This window comes from Dermacentor andersoni, chromosome 10 (genome assembly GCF_023375885.2).
Source record: "Dermacentor andersoni chromosome 10, qqDerAnde1_hic_scaffold, whole genome shotgun sequence".
Taxonomy (NCBI): domain Eukaryota; kingdom Metazoa; phylum Arthropoda; class Arachnida; order Ixodida; family Ixodidae; genus Dermacentor; species Dermacentor andersoni.
Window position 1 is genome coordinate 95,676,653 of NC_092823.1, and position 19,800 is coordinate 95,696,452.

The 19,800-nt window shown below is 44.6% G+C and overlaps 2 protein-coding genes across 2 annotated transcripts; both read left to right on the forward strand.

Annotated features, from left to right (window-relative positions):
• The first annotated feature begins 4,937 nt into the window (after positions 1–4,937).
• LOC126544410 (uncharacterized) lies at positions 4,938–8,759 on the forward strand. Its single transcript, XM_050191724.2, has 3 exons — positions 4,938–5,045; positions 7,185–8,015; positions 8,656–8,759. The coding sequence occupies exons 1-2, from the start codon at positions 5,040–5,042 to the stop codon at positions 8,007–8,009; spliced, it is 831 nt and encodes a 276-aa protein (XP_050047681.1). The 5' UTR covers positions 4,938–5,039; the 3' UTR covers positions 8,010–8,015; positions 8,656–8,759.
• Positions 8,760–15,699: 6,940 nt separating this feature from the next.
• On the forward strand, positions 15,700–19,110 carry LOC126543555 (uncharacterized). The gene is made up of 3 exons (XM_055061074.2): positions 15,700–15,788; positions 16,526–17,142; positions 19,009–19,110. Exons 1-2 carry the CDS (start codon positions 15,783–15,785, stop codon positions 17,138–17,140), a joined length of 621 nt encoding a protein of 206 aa, XP_054917049.2. The 5' UTR covers positions 15,700–15,782; the 3' UTR covers positions 17,141–17,142; positions 19,009–19,110.
• The last annotated feature ends 690 nt before the right edge of the window (positions 19,111–19,800 follow it).

Genomic DNA, 19,800 nt, shown 5'->3' on the forward strand with positions numbered 1-19,800 from the left:
TGTCATCATCATCCCTCATCAAACCTTTATGTGCCGTTCCCCCGCCCCCTGTGCAGAGTAGCAGGCTAGAGTACGCTAGCTCAGGCCGACTTCTCTGACTTCTTTCAAATAAGTTGTCTCTCTCTCTGTCATGTATTTCTGAATCCTAACACTCCCCTCTTCAATGCCTTCGGGCCTTGAGGGTATAAGTGTTTGATTTGATTATATAGCAAAAAAGGCACCCTTGGAAGTTTAAAATTTCAGTGTTTATTTTGATTGTTAATAATTTTGGGTCTCGTACTTAAGCAATGTATGAGACAATCTCCCGCGTGCCAACCACGAAGTCACGTATTCCTACTCCGACAAGCAGCTCTATGAAGAAAGCCTGTAGCACTTGCTTTCTTTAAGTGTTAAACAGTAAGCGGCTTCTACGTTATTTTCTTAATTGTAAACATTCAAGAAATTGAGTAGAAGGCACAGATGTCAGGCGTCTTTTGTTAATCATGACTCAAGATCATAATACTTCAGAGCCTAGGTGCCTGATGCGTTTCCTAGTCATGCTCAGATAGGTAATGCTTTTTAAAAATGCTGTAATATAAATTTGGTTTTACCTCACGGTAGTATGTCTACCGCAAAAGAACCTGTTAATGCGCACATGCGATGCATATCCACTGGAAGTAAAATAGTTTCTGGAATGCAATGCCACAGGCACGAGGCAACATGCCGCACAGGCCACGAACTATTTATTGGTTAATAGCTAGGTGCGTATTGCCAGGCCGATATTTCTTGAGGCGGCAATAGGGTAATGTTGCAGAATTTGCATAACGATTGTTACCATCCTTGGCGAGTTCAGAATCCATTTGGGGCTCATTTCCTCCACCATCCCTCCAGAAAAAAAAGAAAACTCGATGCCCTAATAACCATCTCTCCGCGCTTGAAGAAATCCTTCCCTTAGAGGTGGCAGCGGCTCTAAGAGTAGCTGCTCCAGTGGTCCAGCAGCACTCCAAACTCCTCGACCATGCACGACATCAAATCACAGGCGAAATCGCCAAGTTGAGTGGTAGTCGGGGAGTTGTTACAGGCTGTTTTAGCCTGTAACAGAAATTGCTACGCTAGTAACACCTCATCCTGGACATACAATTTGCCACCAACTTTCTCAATGTCTGCTGTCTTTAAGAAGCCCAAAAATAAGGCGAAATGCTTATTTTCAGATGAACTGCGAAGCGAAACAATATAACACTTGAATCCGTAAGATCTTCCCACATGATCGTGAATAAAATAGGTCTCTTCAAGGATGGTTCAGGAAAGTGCTCGCACTGACCCCTACTTCAAAGTGTCTTCTTGTCAACCTTTTTTTTTCACCTACATTCCACCCCTAAACCGCACCAGCACCACGAATATGCGCCAAAAAAAGCCACGTGCCCTCGAGTTCTTCACAGACAGGGCAACAACAATGGGCTTGACGAACGAAAAGCTCCCCCCCCCCCCCCCCCAACGCAGAGTTAAGGCTCTTTCAGGACAATGAAGCAATGAAGCAAAGTAAAGGCCAGACAGATGGACGCAGAAAAATGTAGTGGTGAGGTTAATCAGAAAACAGTCGCGTTTAATACAGGAGGAAGGTGGTTTAAAAAGATGGGAATGGATAGCGATGAGCAGTGAAGAGAAATTGGCGCTCAAAATTGTTAGGCACCCCACGACACCCTAACAGTCTCGCTCGCAGACCCACTGACCATAGGAAGATAACTATGGGACATAACCACTGACTATAGAAAAGAAAAGGAAATCAGAAGCTGTCGGTTCACCGCCCGCGTGTATGCGTATTCCCTTTGAAGGGCAGTTCCGAGTGCAATGTTTTTACCGGTCACTAAGTGAAATATCCAGGTGATGTCAATCGACGCGACGTGATTGTTGTACTAAGCGCACACGTGCTGAGGACAACACGTGTTGTACACGTGTTGTACCTTGGTGCGTCATGGCATGTATGTCAACGGGTGTGAGAGCGTGCGTGTCGTTAGCATCAAAGAAAACCATTTGTATTGAAGGAAATCGGCACCAGTGGTGACACCAACCCAGTTAAAGTAAATCCTGACAGTTGCCGGCTTTGAGATCCGTGCTCACTTGTTCTACGGTTTGAGTGACCAGATCCGGCAGTATTCTGTCGAGGCCCGCCACTAAGATGTATTGCCCAAAATTTAGAAAAATGAAACACTCCCAATACAAATCTCGTTCATATAATATGCTCCACTTCGGGCAGAAAAAATTGGAAAACAGGGCAGCAGAAAGTTAGGTTGTGCCCATGCTTTCATTGAAATCGTCGTGACATATTAATGTATTGCGTTCTTTTGCCGTGCTTTTTAGGAAAGAAAGTCAGCGCACAAGGCGTTGTGAATGCACACGGAATCTTAATTTAGGCACCCTTCATTACCATGCTGGTCAGTCTTCGGTCTTTTGCCTTATCTGATGTGTAACCTCCTCTGATAAATAGGCAAAGACGCCTGAGTTTCCCGATGACGTTGCGGTAGGATTACCCATAAAAGGCCTTGATCACACGGAAACCGCGTCTTGCCGGTGTCGTTCAAATAAATTTCGCGCAGCAAGAGCGGCTGCATGTTGTATCGGTAGACGTCAGCGTTGGTTCGTATGTCGTCACGCCTCTCAAGTTTCGCATCAATACACTTTGAGACGAAGGCTATTGATGCGAAAGCCACGTATTTTTACACGTGGCTATTATCTCATTCACTTGAATATTAGAACCAATTTTCTCTGAAGAAAGGCTTGTGTCACTGTTGGGGGAGGTGTCATTACGGGAAGAAAATTTTTCGACAGATTTTCGCGGATGGTTGGTGTCGGCTCGTCCCCCGTAGACCCGAGCGTCGCTCGAGCACCTAGCTATAGCGACCCATCGCAAGAGTGGCTTTGGATTTACGCGGTCGGTCAGAACGTGTTAAGGGACTAATGCACTGACCATTCAAAGCCAAAAGTAAAAAAGGCGCCTACTCTTTGCCATCAGCGACGACTGGTGTTGACCCGCGTGGCGCCAAGGGTGACGACGCACTGAGCGGTGAAATCAAATCACATAATACGTGGTCCATTCTTTCGTTTGTAAAACAAACAAAAACAAAAGTAATTTCTTAAGGTCAAATGTGTGCGTGTGTGTGCGTTTCCCGCATGGCAAATTAAAACATGTCAAAAAGTGTTATTTCTGCAGAGCGATAACCTTGAAATTGCTACTGTGTATATACTACGTGAAACCGTCGTATGGTATTGTTTGAGAATATTCTGTTGATTAGGTGTGCCTTTATTAAACCCACGCAGAGGAATGCTGTACACTAGACCAAATATTAAAGCAGCGTGAGTGTGGCTTCTGTAGAACACTTTCTAAGATTGAGTTCAGGGGTTTTACGTGCCAGAACTATGGTATGATTACAAGACACGCTGTAGTGGGGGACTCCGTTTACTTTGACCACCTACGGTTCTCTTACGTGCACCCAATGCATGGTACACGGCCATTTGTGCATGTCGCATTAATATAATATTCTAATAGACCACCATTAAAGCGTTTGAAAGAAAGTTCCACGGATATTCCTACAGGAAACGCTTAATGAAACAAGTTACTTTGCATGTGGGATTTCGTATAGATGCCATATGAAGGTTCTTATTTTGTAATATATTAATTAGTATACATCAACATAAGAGAGCAACCTGCAACATGGTGAAAGCAGTCAAATCACAATCGTTTGCAGAAATCCAGCTTAGAAGTAACGTTTTTAGGGAACATACGAGAAAGGGTGAAGTGAACATTTAAAAAAAATTTCATCAACTTACTTGTAGCACAAATCTCCAGCCTTTCATTCTTACGACATTGCTACATTACTTTCATTCAGCATTTGAGTGTCACACAAATAGCTATAACACAATAAAAGGTAAATTAGAGCTGCCGCTTATCATGCAATGTTAATGAAGCAGCCATAGAATTTAAACGAGACCAATATCTCAATCCAGAGTTTGCAGTAGCTCTGCCTTCTAGACAGAGAGCTCTGCTAAAGTACTATTCTACTGCGGCTGGTAAAGGCATCAGACGGTATTGCATCTGAAGTATATTACATTTATTCTGCATAGCCCTGCATCCTTACTCTTGGCTGGCACTCAAAATTAAATCACCACATTCTCTAGCACAAGTTCTTTGCAATGTAATCACACTCCTGTCTTTCCAACTGACAAAATTAAAAGCGTTGCGCATTAAATTCAAAAATTCATATAATCACGAATTGTGGGGTTTAATGTGCCGATGTTGCACAGCGTGTTATGGGGGACGGCATAGTGAGGAAGTTCGAATTAATTTTTTACCACACAAATTTGTTTGAAGTGCGCTCACAGCACGAGCACGTGACCGTTTCCTGCCTTCCGCGCCCACCGGAACGCGGTCACCGGAACCGGCACCGAACAATCGACCTTGCACTCCGCGGCGTGACGCCATAACCACGGAGCTAGCGCGTTGTGAAGTTTCGCTTCCTTGGACAATCCTGATATAATTTCCTCTGTTCGCGAGAATTAAGACGGGGTTTCGTACGGACCGGTTCTCAAATACTTTCGCGTACGTGTGAGGGTTCCTGTAGGATCTCGCATATCCGATACGTGCGACAGTTCACCTGATTCAGAAACAAACAAAAGAAAGAAACATAAAATAAAGAAAGCCCGGGAACAGTCTCGTGCGGAAGTCTCACGAAGATTCTTGGAACGTCTCGCCAGATCACCGTTTTCGAAACGGCGAGACACGCGTAGCGTAACCTCCGTTCGCGGCGTTGTTGCAAACAGCGACGTTAATTACGAGAAGGACCTACTTCAAGAAAGGTGTTGCAACGGCATTTCCTTTAAACCTACGGTGCTGTGTTTTGTTTTGAGTTCTAGAGGTGACGCTTCCGTCCCATCGGGTTATAAAACGAGAGACACTTCTACGGGGGGAGTATTCAGTCCCCGCCCAGCATCGTTGGTTCAGGACTATAGTCGACTCCCCACACACGAGGTGCAGATTCAGTTGATCACGACATCACCTGCAGAAAATGAAGGTGAGCCTACATCAGCGGCCTGTGGTAGTGTTGGCCTCCTTTCTGTGTGAATGTGGACAGCAGCTTGATTCGTTTTCTCGATCTTTATTTATTTCGCTCTGCGTTAGCTTCGCGTATTTTTTGTTTTTTATAAATTGCTAATGATGTTTGTTGCTTGTGCTACGTTTTGTGTTATACGGACAAATACCCCTCTTCCTTATACAGTGCTTTGTAACGATATAAGTAAAGCACCAGTAAATAAATAATATTTTTAACAATATAATTCGCAGTAGCTAACGTCTCATCGTAGTAATGTATGCGATAAATTCCCCTTATTGGCTTCCTCTTTTGAGAGTAGGTTTCACCAAGTTGCACAATTACGTAATTTGTGGTTGCAGCATGTTCTGCAGAGCCTGGCCTATTTTCTTTCTCTCGTCTGAAGATGCTGCACCGACACCGATGTATCAGAGGTAGAGTGGCAAAAGTTAATGCATATGGTGAGGCAATACGTTTCCTCCAAAATTAGTTGGAAAAGGCTGTCCCAGAAACAGTGAAATTCTCATTATTAACCACTTTCAGTCAATGGATTATGAAGGTTGGAGTAACTATCCTTTCGTCTTGGTAGAACTCAATTCCCCTGCAAAACACGTAATACAATTATATCTACTGAACAGAAATGCCTATAGGCTGCCAATGTCGAAATCAATCTTCAAAGCACTGGAATGCGCATATCAGGTAACGTGTCGATAAAAGTGCGACACATTCATGAAATGTTGCGGTGCAAAAAATACTTCTGAAACACAATTCCGAATGAGGGGCGTTTGAATGTTACTGACCCGCTATAAACACAATCAAGGCGCTAAAGAGAAATAGTTATTGAGTTCCCACCACAGATACAGCATTTATTCAAAACCTTGTTTTCGTTAATTACGTTTTAGTGCGTTCATTAATAAAACACAAACGAAGGCGAAATTTTCATTTGCAATTTTTCTCAGAAACCCCACTTTCTATACGTCACTGTGACGTCACGGATTTCATCGTATCTTTTTCGTCTTTTGGGTTATTGCGGTTAAGGGAAAGCTTTGGAAATTTTAGGTCCATCTTGAAGTCCACCCGTACAGATGGAACCTTAACTTGGCGCCTGCAGAGACCGTCGAATCAATGTCGTCATGCTGAATGATGCCCTAACTTCACGGCGGCGTTGACCCACGTGTGTCGTCCTTGCGTATTTAGTAGCTTACCAGACCTCTTCACGCGACAGGGGCGTATATTTCTGTGCGCGTTGTAAAAGGGTGATTCGCTAACACTACTCCATTTTTTTTATTTCTAGTGTCACTTGAACGTTTGTAATTCATCGATCACGCACATGACTCACCCTAAAGTCATGAGCGGTAACTTACCGATAAGCTTCAAAAGAAACATATGCAAACAGTGCATTCCACTTGTATTGATGTGACTACAAATTGTAGGGCAAAAGAGAAAGGTGCTGCCTAAAGTTGACAACTTGCGTAAGAGAGCAAACTCAAGTACCTGCCATTCTAGTGGAGATTAAGGTAAACAAGTGGAGTTGGAAAAAGAATGTATTCGACAGAGAGGATATCCACCAGTCTATACACTGTAAAAATGTTTATGCCCTTGAGGGTGTTTTCTTCTCGCACTAGCCTTACAAAAATTTATGGAGGACGACAACGGAGCTCTAACTAGACGTGCGATGACGAAATACGTAATTGAAAACTATGTAATCATTCTTACAGCCTTGGGCGCACACACATATCCGACAGGAGAATTTCATATCTCTCACTGTGAAATTCTATTGTCGGATATTGGTCGAATATTATCGGATGTATATGTCGGATATTATAGCGCAACAAGAAAACACCCTTACAATGCAAACATTTTTACAGTGTAAGTGTCACGTATAATGGATGTAAAGGGAAGGGAAATGCTGTCTACGATATCAAGAAATTTAGGTGAAGTGGCGAGGATATGAAATTTGAAGTTATATAAGAGAATATTAAGCTGACGCAACACAGATATATAAGTTGATGTGAGAGGCCTTCACCTCCCACTGACTATAAGCTAGGATGATTATGAAGACGATGATAGCGATGATAATAACACGATGATGGTAACCATCATTCTCCCTTATTCCAAACGCAGTGCTTTTCTGTGGCTGTCATATGCGCCCTTGTGGCCTGCAGCGTCATCGCTGAGGACGCCGCCAAGAAAGACAAGGACATTGAAGGTCGCGGAGGCATTCTAGGCGGTGGTCTAGGTGGTGGTCTAGGCGGTGGTCTAGGCGGTGGTCTAGGCGGTGGTCTAGGTAGTGGTCTTGGAGCCGGTGGTTACGGCGCTGGTGTGGGACCCGGCCTAGTCGGCGCGGGTCTCGGAGGCGCTGGACTTGGCGGGCTTGGTGTAGCTGGCGGCGCTGGCTATGGCGGAGTTGGTCTTGCTGGCCCTGCAGTTGCTAATACTGGACTCGTCGGAACCGGTGGCCTCGGATACGGAGCTGGTCTCGGATCTGGTGGTCTCGGATACGGTGGTCTCGGATACGGTGGTCATAGATACGGTCGTCTCGGCTACGGCGGTGTGGGATACGGAAGCGGTCTCGGAATCGGCCGTCTCGGGTACGGCGGTCTTGGCTACGGAAGCGGCCTCGGCTACGGTGGTGGCTACCAGTCTGGCTACGGCTCTTCTGCTGGGGGTCAGCAGGGAGGATACCAGGGTGGAGCTAGTGGATTGAACCAGGGTTCCGCCGGCTTCGCTGGTGGTGCTTCTACCAGCAACGTGAATGCCTACAACAACAAGCAGGGTTACAATCACGCTTCAGGCTATTCAGCGAGTGACAGCAAGAGGTTCGGCTCCGGACAGAAGCAGGGCTCTGCTGGATTCGGAAGCAACGCTGGCGGGCTCCAGGGAGGATACGGACAGCAGTCGTTCGGGCACAATGCCGGCTCTGGCTTCGGCGGAGGATACCTCGGATAGAGATGGGTACGTGCCCGAGCTGCATCAACATAATACATACATACATACATACATACATACATACATACATACATACATACATACATACATACATACATACATACATACATACATACATACATACATACATACATACATGCATACCTGTAAAGAAAGAAACAAAGAAAGAAAGGAAATAATTCTCATCCACCCGGATTGAGCAGCCAGGAATGTAACATCCCGGACTTGGACGAATTTTCCTTCGACTGCGAGGCTTTCTTTCCGGGGAACCCGCATGGAGTTCCTTTGTAGCTTCATGCTACGATTTAGGTAGATGACAATGCTTGTTTTTCGTACATACATATGTATAGTGCTTACCTGTGCAAAAGAACCTGACTCAAACAAAAGGGTGATTGCAGTACGCATCAGATAGAATACGTATCCAGGTTTATGATATTCTATACTTGAAATCAAGAACATGAAGTTGAGCTGGACAGGTCATGTAATGCTTAGACCAGAAAGAAAAGTCATAGTGAAGTTACACTCATATGGACACAGTAGTTGTGCAATTAGCAATATACACAAGCATGTCTCCGACGATTGTAGAGCAGTAGGCTACCTTCCGGCCGTGATTATTCTAATGGCACTGTTTTTCTTGTCTTTCCAGACTGAATCTGCGCCCTTTTCCCCAGCCCGGCTTCGGAGATTTTGTGGTCACAAATGGTCTCTGGCAGCTTTGAAGAAATCAATAAAGTTTGCTCCTGCACAACACATTGCTGAAATCTATTCTCTTCATTGCATGAAGTTCCGAGGGCATATAGGGAACGCACAATGTAAATGTAAGTGATTTTAATAGATATTCACTTACGCAAACAGCACTAAAATTGGGGAAATTTCTGCTGTATACATTTTCCTTGGATTTTGTGCTGCCAAAAAACAATACTCGGTCAAGGACTTCAAAGGTGCTTTTGAATGACCACTGAATCATCCTTCAAGTGTGCCGCTAGCTTTTTATGAGCGTCAGAGGTATGGCATAAATTGATATAACTTTTGCTGCAGCACGTAATATCGCATTAAAATTGTTTGCACCCTTAAGGTTGCTTGCTTCTCCCAAGGCAAACCCCCTGACCCTTAAGGCTGCCAAATATTTATTGCACACGACAGTGTGCGCAAACTACGGAGAAGCTGTAGTTGAAAACTTCCTAATTGTCCTCACCACTTAGCTGATACCGAGATATCTGGCACTAGATCTTGACATCAATAGCTATCAAAGTTAATTTCATGAAGTTTTAGTACCGGCTGCAAAAATAAAACTGTGGTTTTAGATGCCAAAACAACGATGTGATTATGAGATACGTCATACAGGGAGTCTATGGATAAATTCTGACCACCTGGGGCTCTACAACGGGCGTCTAATGCACGGTACACGGGCGTTTTCATTTTTGTCCTCCGGTGAAATGCAGCCGCCGCGGCCGGGATTCGACCCCACGCCCTCGACCTTAGCGCCAAAGCCACTACGCCACCATGACAGGTAGTATCGTTGGTAGCAGCTATCGTCATGTTTACTTGCAGGGAAAACTTGCCAAAAAGCTTCATTTGTCCTCACGAACGTTCAGGACTTAGCCCTTAAATATAAAGATGTTAGCCATGGGATAAAATTTTGTGCAGTCCCCACGAACGCTGGGAATCGATGTTATGCGAGGCATTTTGCAAGTAGCTAGTTCTTCAGCATTCTTCGTGGTTCTGCAAAGCATTACCAGGTGGAACAACGTGCTTGCGTGAAGTGAGCAGGTGTGTGTGTGACGTGAGCTTATGTTTGAAGACAGCTACGAAACGACTACGACGGTGAAGACTACCTTATGACGGTGAAAGAATGCTCGTAGGTACTGGACGGGCAAAGTCGAAGGAAACACGAATTGTGACGCCATCCGCCAACAAAGTGTTAATCGTACGCACCTATTTTTAAGTCGAGTGGTGTACGTTAAGACGACGGTGGAATTTGCGCGCCGGCGAAGGAATGTTAACCCCTTCTCCCCTCATTTACGGCATGGACCAATCCTGAGGACGGTTCAATGTCGCACTGCTTCTACGTAGCGTTAGCCACTACTAAGAAGATGACAGGGATGTGGGCTGATCCCGAAGGCGGGTGATGTCTCAAAGTGCTATATTTTATGAGGGAAGAAAGGGAGAAAATGGCACGTGACGCATGGGCCAATCGTCTCAAGGGGCAATTTGGCTTTGGCTCATGCGTGCGAGTGTTGGCTATACTTGGTTCATTCATGCGAGTGCGGCCTAGTGGTTAGCGCATCGGGCTACTGTGCTGCGATACCGACGTTTAATCTCGCCATCGAAGGCTCAAGTTTTGTTGTATTGAAGAAGCCTCAAAGGCGGCGACTGAGGAAACTACCTACCAGCCGCAAAGTGCCTGGGATGAGCAAAAGAAAGCTTGGCTTTAGGAAGCACCCTTAAGCATACATCTTTTTCTCTTGTGTGGCTGCAAAGACGAGAAATCGGCCTAAACATCTTTTCTGTCAATCTTCTTCCATCGTATACACTAAGTGCTTCTTAACTCTGCAGTAGTTATACGTCCAACGTATGACGCGAGAAAAACGCAGTTATAAATCTCTCCAGTGCTAACTATATTCGGAATATACCCAGGAAAGCCAAATGAATCCAATCCCCCTCATGATTGGTGCACCATTCGTAGAAAAATCGAAAAATATTCTAAAATGGAGGTGGGGGGGGGGGGGGGGGCGAGGGTGATGTTGATATCACCAGCCATTAGCATTCAATCTATTCTGTAAAAACGGCTGTCGCCAAACCCACAAAGCCATGTGAAAAGTTACGTGATGAGGTGTCACCTGTGCGATGGTATAGGAGTGGTCCGTACCTGCTCGGAGCAGCGTGAGAACAACGCGTTTGTTACTGCAGAAGACATTGCACAGACGAACGCTCCGCTCAATTGCTAATCACCGCAAGTCTGTCCGTATCGAACTCAAAGTGGCTGATCAGGAAGTGGATCTATTTAACATGATCAATAAAAACGGGAGATGTCCCTTGATATCACCGTGGCACCAGACAATGACTATAATCTGGTGAGGAGATCTTTTTATTAAGAAGACGGGAACGACTACACTGTAGTCAGTAACAACGTAAAAATGCAATAGATATGCCACTAACCTATTGAAATGTGTCAGTCAGGAAGCGAACTTGGTCTCAAGTTGGCATCTCTTGGGACACATTGTTTGAGGACACCAAGGGAAAGTGCAGTGCTGGTATTTTTTTTCTCTTTGGCGGAGCTCCATCACTGAATTCTTAGCTTGTCACCCATTACAGGTTCCTCATAGTAATTAAACCATTATTAAAAACCTAGTGGGACGAGTGCGTGCGTATTATGGCGTTATTTGAAGAACATTTGTAATCTGAAACAAGTTGCAATACAAACCTACTCCTGGTGCTGAACACGGATCCTATGAGTGGTTGGTTTCCGAAGACAACTTTTAAGGGCCTCCCCGCCCATTCGAGTCATCATGACGGAGCGCGGATTCCGTCCTTGGAGGATCGGCAATTACCCGACGAGGCGGCAATAATGGTCACCCGAGGCTCCTATGAATGTATGCCGTCCACAGTTTCCCGCTTTTTCTCCGCGTACAGTGATCACATCACAGCCCTCGGCACCATATCAAGGCCGGCTTCTTGTTTCTGTTCGCAAGATCGTATCGCCGCCCCACATCGCAGCTATTGCAAGAAGACAACAGAAGCTCGTTCATTTCCCTACCAAGTCGGAGCGTCGTCGTGACTGCGGGGTATTTATTCGGATATGTAAATGTTTGCAAAATCTATGTTATAAATAAATGAATTAAAATAAGAAGTTAAGAACTATTGAATACTTCTTTTTGTTTTATGATCCCTGTATTAATTGCTGTTTAGCAGAAACAGCGACCGAAATGTGGACGAATTGAAGAAAGTTTTGGGCACCGTGGTTTTCAAAAGAACCCTGCATATCTTCGGCATGCGAATTTTCGCTCAGCGTAACATGGTCAGTAGCAGGAATATATTTAGGAAAGTAAATCTTAAAAAAAAAACGTATACATGAGAAACTCAAAGCAATTAAACTAACATGGAAAGGTTCGAATTGGTCCAAAGAGCAAGACCCGACATTGCCTTGCTTAGTATAATTAAATGCGTCAGCAAATTGCCTGCTAGGCCAATTCCTTCTTGTTTTTGTCTGTGTTTATTGGTCCTTTTCTTACATAACAGATAGACTTAACAGTCAGAATTACGGCCTATCATAACTGTCCCCTTTATACATGCAAGACAAACTAAAGTATATGTAATTAATATGGGCCGTGGATTGATTAGTTTTTCAACGTCAGGAATTCTAGTATCGCTTACATACCTTCCAGCTATGAGGAAATGCGAGAAGTCCAGCTTCTTTATCATTCGCCTTCAACGTGCACAAGGAATGTAAATAACAAAGCCTATTATAACATAACATTGTTTCATTACAACAATAACCGCTGTTGAAAGTGAGCCGCGACAATGTCCTGTTGTGCCATTGAGAGTACTGAAAATTAAGCACTAGCAATGCTGCAATGAACATGAAATAAATGTGTTAAACCTACTTTGCCTTGCTGCACCTTTCACTTTGTTCAAGTCATGACATGCTCGCGACGCGCAAATTCCACAACGCTCCTTACAGCAAGTAGATCAAGTCAACAACACGGTCAGAAGTGCTACCTTTACCAACACTTTACCCCACAATTTACAAAGACATTTGTTTTCGTTCTTTGCGGACTGTCATTCCAATCCATCGCTTGTGATACCCCATCTGATTGCGTGCAATCTTGCATATTTTAGAGAGACTGTTTTCATCTTCTTTGTTTTATAACGAACATCGCGCAATATTATTCTGCCCATTTGATATGGGAGGATTTCTTTCTCCTAACCTTGACAATTTTTTTTCTTATTGAAGGCTTGTTTATATAGAAAAGGCGTTTTTCCATATCTAGCTGTAATTGATCAACAGGCTCTGACGTTAGATGTTAATAGCATGAACCTACAAACACTCAGTTCGCTAATTCACAGATGACCACCAGTTATTCGTAAATATTTAGGTCTTATTGTTGTTTTGAAGCTGAATTCGGTCAGCTTTCAAAGTATGCCCGTCTAGAAGCAATTATAAAATTATCATCACATTGAATACACACAACTTTGGCGCTTACGCGACAGCTTTATTTAGGGCGCGGAGCAGCAGGGGGAGGGAGAAGTCATGCTATTGCTTTTCGCCGCTATATTGTAGGGAATAAACGCCTAGACCGTGGCAATACTCACGCAGATTTATATTTAGTGAACGTGCTCTAAGCATTGGCAGCCTTTCGATTCTGTTGTTTCAGCGTAATTGTGGTCTTTAACGTAACTCGAACAAGGGAACATTGTCCGCGGAGTTAAAACAAAAAATTATTTGTGTATTCACAGGCATCACAGGCTCCAATTGGGGTACTACGAAAGTGGATGGGAAAGTGGAGGCGGCATTGTATCATTACAAGAGAAGCAATAGACATTATGCAAAACTAATTACACTTGCGTTACAATTAGATGATAAGGAAAATTCAGAAAACAACAGTTAAAATATGGTTATCAAGGGCTAGTATAAAGTAAACAATTTGACAAGAACAACAGCAACAAGATCATGAAAGTATGGCAGTCAGCTCTGTTCAAAATTGCACCGGCGCTGGAACGTTGACAGTGGTGTAAGGAAGACTGTTCCACAGTTGTTCGTCATGTGGAAGTGCTGATGAAAAAAAGGGCTTTTGTGCGTACACAGATGCGTTTGAAACATCGGTGATCGCGCATACGGTGCCAAGTACGAAGTGGTTGCGAATGCCTTAGGGAAGATGGGCGATTGCAGGAGGTTGTGTTATGAAGTAGGCAACCAAGGGCGATCTGTCTGCGCCAATCCAAAGAAGGAAAGGAAAGAGAAGACTTGATGCTAGTAGTACTCGACTGACGGTTGTAGTTTTTGAAAAAGAAACCCACCGCACAGTTTAGGATTGCTTCAAGCGAGTAGGCTAGGTAGTCCTGATGGGCTGCCCAGGTTAACGAAACGAATTCTGAGGATGGATGGATGTTTGGTAGGCGAGCTTACGGATATAAGGGCTTCCGTGAAGAATACGCTTTAAGTACTCGAGTGCGCGAGGCCCTTCTGCAACAATCTTGTCTATATGAAGCTTCCAGGACGTATTTTGTGTTGCAGATACACCGGGGCATTTGTAGCATGCGCACGAGGTACTGCCGAGTTGTCAAACGAGTAGTTGGAAAGCAGGACATTGTGGCTTACGGGTGAAAGACATAAATTTACATTTTTCGGTGTTGAGCGACATATTTCGAAGTGATCACCAGTTGGTTGTTACATTACGGTCAATTCGATGAGCGGAATTGTCTGCAGTTGAGTTAACTTTATGTTAGGTTATACTGTCACCAACGAAAAGCTGACTATAAGAAGTTATACGGGATGGGTAGGTCATTAACGTCGATAAGAAATAATAGCGGGCCAATAGCCTTACCTAGGGGAACGCCAAATGTTACATCACTGAGAGCAGTAGAGACGGAACTAACAACGGTAAACTGAGAACGGTATGAGAGAAAGTTCTTCACCGAAAATAAAGTTGATGAATCCAAATTTAGCGAGTAAAGTTTAGTTATAATTTTACAGTGTGCAACGCGATCGAAGGCTTTAGCAAAGTCCATGAATATGCTATCGACGTCCAGGTTTCCATCCATGTACATATTGTAATGCTATGATTTGGGAGTCACAAGAAAATCTTTTTCTAAAGCCATGCCGGTTAGGGTGGAAAACGTGAGTGTCTTCTTAGTGCTGAAAACTATTAGAGGCAATGATACGTTCAGGAATTTCGCGTACAACGCCGATTAACAATATAGGGCGGTAATTCCTAGCGATGCTTTTACTGCCAGTTTTAAAGACAGGTATCACCTTTCCAATTTTCCATTCGTGCGGTATTGAACCGGTTGATAACGTCTGTTTGAAAAGCTGGTAGAAAATGACACTAGAAACACAACCATTGTTTTGGAGAATTTCTCTGCTATTGCGCCGTCTATTCCGGCACATTCAGATGTCTTAAGGTTATTGATTAGTAATTAAAGTCCTACGGAACTAATGACGATATGACTCACGTACAAGTAGTTTACATCCTCTATGTACGGTTTGCTGGAAAGGTGTTTCGTTGTGAAGACGTCAGAGAACTATTTCGTATTTAAAGGAGATGGGGGCATTTTTCTCTCTTCTAACATGCAGATAACGCGTGAATCGTATCGAGATTTGTCGTTTATACCCCCCCCCCCCCCTCCCGAGCCCGGATCATCGCCAGTTATTCAGCGCGAGGTGTTGCGGGTGGCGCTCATAACAGAAAAATGGCAGTGGCGGACCGGAAGTGACGCAATCTTGTGGGAAACACGGCGTTTAGAGACGCGCCCCGAACGTGACATGGCGTCTCATTCGCGAACGACAAGTCGTTGCACTTTGAGTGCTCGACAGGTAAACAATAACGACAACGAAAGTCGGCGAACCGCGCCTCCGCGTTAGTTCCTATGGACCTGCGGTTGCACCGCAAATTTTTGTTTCGAAACTAACACCCCTCGTTTCCGCTGCACTTAGTATAAAATATGAGCCAGGGCTACACTGAGAACGAGACGCTACCCGACACTCTTCTTCGCTGCGAAGAATCCCGAAAACTCCAGAGAAGGCCTCAGCGCTGTACTCGGACAAAGACAGTTATGAAGGTAAGAGTCAGTTATTCAGTCAGTCAGAACCGTTTTTGTTAATAAGCGGGGCGAATGTGCGCCTTAGTGTAATTAGCACCAAATATTTATCTAACAAGATTGATACATGCACTACTGGGGGCGCGCGCGCATTTAAGCATCAGTCGAGAGTTTTTATTGGCATGGATAAATAAGATGTGGGCACTAACGGATAATGCCAGTTACTTCTTTTCCCATGAGCGGCATGGAAGTGTGCCTCAGAATGTCGCACAGATAAAGAAAACATTATAAAATGGCCCATTTTAAATACCACAAACACTGCATGTACAGTACAGTACACATACTGTCATAAGAGCGAAAAGTGAACGATAAAACTACGCATTATTAAGCGGCGGAAACACTTCAAGGCTAATAATACAAATACGTACAATGTCACATGAGAGGAGAGTGCGCGCAGTGCCTGCATACATATATATTACGCATACATACAGTGGCGTTTTACAATGGCGACTGACCAAAATGTCAGTCGCCATTTATTATCTCCAGTTGTGTCCTGCTTCCGTAACAACTGGAATGAAAATATTTGGACTCGTCGCAGCACACATTTATTAGAAGTTTTTTTTAGCCGTCTATTTCGTTTATGCAGCCGTTGCTTGCGAAGGCTTTACTGTCGGAAGATAGAAAATACAGATCTGAAAATTTTCGCGAAATGTGCCTCCCAATCACACGTATACCTCCATCTTTCCACAAAACCGTAGTTCTTCCCCGTCGCCACGGTCCTCGTCCTTGTGGCCTGCGGCGTCCTTGCTGAGGAAGCCCCCAAGAAGGACAAGGACAAGGGCATCACAGGACGTGGAGGCCTGTTGGGCGGTGGTCTCGGAGTCGGCGGCTACGGTGCCGGTGTCGGCGGCTACGGCGGAGCTGGTCTCGGTGGCCCTGCACTCATTGGTACTAAACTCATCGGAGCTGGTGGCCACGGATATGGAACAGGTGTCGGCCACGGTGGTCACGGTTACGGTGGCGGCGTCGGCTACGGCGGCGGTCACGGCTACGGCGGCGGCTACCAGTCCGGCTACGGCTCTTCGGGTGGCGGTTATCAGGGAGGATACCAGGCTGGTGGTGGCGGCTACAATCAGGGATCATCGGCTTTCGCGGGCGGTTCTTCCAACAAGCAAGTCAACGCATACAACACCAACCAGGGTTACAGCCACAACTCGGGCTTCTCGTCCAGCAGCAGCAACACATTCGGCAGCGGACACAAGCAGGGCTCGTCCGGATTCGGGGTCGGTGCTGCCGGACACAAGGGCGGCTACGGGCAGTCGTCGTTCGGTCACAACGCCGGTGCTGGCTACGGCGGAGGATACCATGGCTAAAGGTGGGCAGTGAACCAGTTTGCACGTGGTCTAAAGGAACGCCTCCGTGCTGTTAACTAGAAGATGAGTATTCATTGAAATAGTACGAGAACTTTATTATTAAATGGCACTATCAATTTTATTCACCTCCTCTTATTCTTTTTATATATAAGATCATCACCTTTATGTTCGAGAGGCTACTTGCTGTTACAGTTGCTAGCAAAAGCGTGCAATGAGGAGGAGTAATAAATTGCAGAAGGCTTGAAAAATTGAGCTCGTTGGTACATTTGGAACTTATAAATAAGCTTATAAATAAGTTTTAATGCAGAATTAACAGTGGAGGTTTCACTGAATATTAGCACGCACAGTTGCATCCTTGCAGTGAACACGCTAAACCCATTACAAATGCATAACTCCAAGTCAATTATACACAAATCTTTTGAAGTGCGCCATGTCTCTATTAGCCTTCTCCAGCTCCTTCTACTTGCTTCATGATTAAACACATGTGGCGATTACTCCAAACTGAAATAAATGCAGGGAGCTCTGCATAAAACTTGCACGATGTGTTGGACTGCTAAAAAGCTTGATAACGGCGTCCAGACGCATCGTTTCACGCTCGATGTTTTCGCTACATGCATACATGCTATGCTAGAATTTTACGCGGAAGCGTTTGTGAAAGAAGAAAAAAAAAAATAATTTTTTTCGATGCTCAGCACGCAACCTGGATTTCAGATTAGTAGTGTACGCGATCGGCATAATATTATTTTTTTACAAAGTAATGCGGCTAAGCCAGCACTCGCTGAAGGAACACGAGAGTGATCTTGGGCACAGTGTGTGTGTGTGGGGAGGGGGCGTGCTAGAATGTTCTGTCAGCCGTATTAGTTATATATGTAATATAGTGCGTAAATACGCTATGTATATATATATATATATATATATATATGCTTCCTGCGTGCCCGTTAAAATATTATATTGTACTGTTTTACCGGCTACGGGTCGAAACTGGGCTGAACTTCGACTCTTCTTTAAACCCGCATACCGCAATCTTGTGAGGCCAACTGTACACGTATAAACCTAAACTAAACGCATGAACTTAAACTGGGAGAAGTATAGCGTTGCTTACAGGGCTGTTGTCTAAGTATGAACGACAGCTCAACGCCAATTCTTATCTGACGCCGACATCTAGGTAGGGATCGAACGTCTTTAAAAAAACTAAAGTATTTAAAAGAAAAAGACTGAAAAAAGAAAGATTGCGAAAATAAATTTAGCGTGGCCTCAGAGCTTAGGCGTTAAACGAATCCTTAAAGCTCGTTGTTGCTCATAAAACCAAGGAGGTTTGCGTAGACGAGCTTGCTAGTCCATGTGCACCATTCCTTATACAGACCTCGTCGTCTCCACCACGGAGAGACACGAAGAGCCTGCGGCTTCAAGAAGGCCAACGCTTGCCACTTCCACAAAATGCGCTTCAGAACTGATGCGGTCTGGAAGTCACATACTCCTATTGAGCACTTGGGCCGTTCCCTCGTTGGTCTCATCGTGTCAGCGCAAGCTGCACAACTGCTTTGTCTTTGGCGACATCGATGGGTCACACCTGAGGTTATTGCTGTCCCCGTTGTTACTCTTGCAAGTGCGATGGAATCTCGTCGTGTAAGGTCCGGAGGAAGCAGGGCTCGACAGGATGGGATACGAGATTCCTTTGCCTGCGCCTTTCTTTCTCTTCCTTTAGTTTGAACCAGTAGTTGGTAGCGCACCTCTTCCTCCGTTTCTTTTTAAACTTATAGCGTTGTGACCAGGAAATGGGTAGGAGGGAGAGGAGGATGGTCTTTTTGATATCCTGGAATGGGAGCAAAGAAGCAAGGCTGTGCTAATACTTCTTTCTTTATTTTCAGTGTCTTCATCATTCTTTATCCACTCCGTCATCGGCGTGACCTGCCATCATTTGATTTCTTGGAGGCACCTAAATAGTCAATAAAACCTATCTCCTTAACACACACTGGTCATATGTCCTTCAATAATAATTAAAGTACCGCAATCAAGTTATGATTCATCTGATCACAGAGTGTACCACTCGCAGGGAATTAAGGGTCGGAAGTAGATAGAATAACGTTAAGAAAGAACCAAAAGAAAGGCGTCCACGACAATGGCGAACGGCCTTACTCTCACCGGAAATGAAAGTCTTTAAAGCATATCGTTCGACCTGTGGCTGAAATATGAAATGCGCAGCTTATGACTGCCCCATCGGTTGTAGCGGTGCACGGTGCGTATGGAGCTCTAGAAAGTGCATGATCCCTTCCCAAGCCTTTACCCTTTCGGGGCACTTTAACCTAAGTGGGGCATATAATGCCCAGCGTGACGCATAAGTTTCCGGACGGACATTCTTTCGAAGGCGGAACCGATCCAACTCAGACTCGGAATTATACACATACTCAAAAGTGGTCCATGAGGAACATTGTTCATGATATTTGCATTCCTTTTTTTAAGTTCATGAGATTTGCCGCGGGGCTTATGGTTGCGATAAATTTCACGGACTTAAGAAAAAGAATGCAAATATCAGTGATCATATTCTCGATAGACCACTTTTGAGTACACACACACACACACACACACACACACACACAGACACATATATATATATATATATATATATATATCTTGGAGTTCGTATATCAAATAAAGACCTC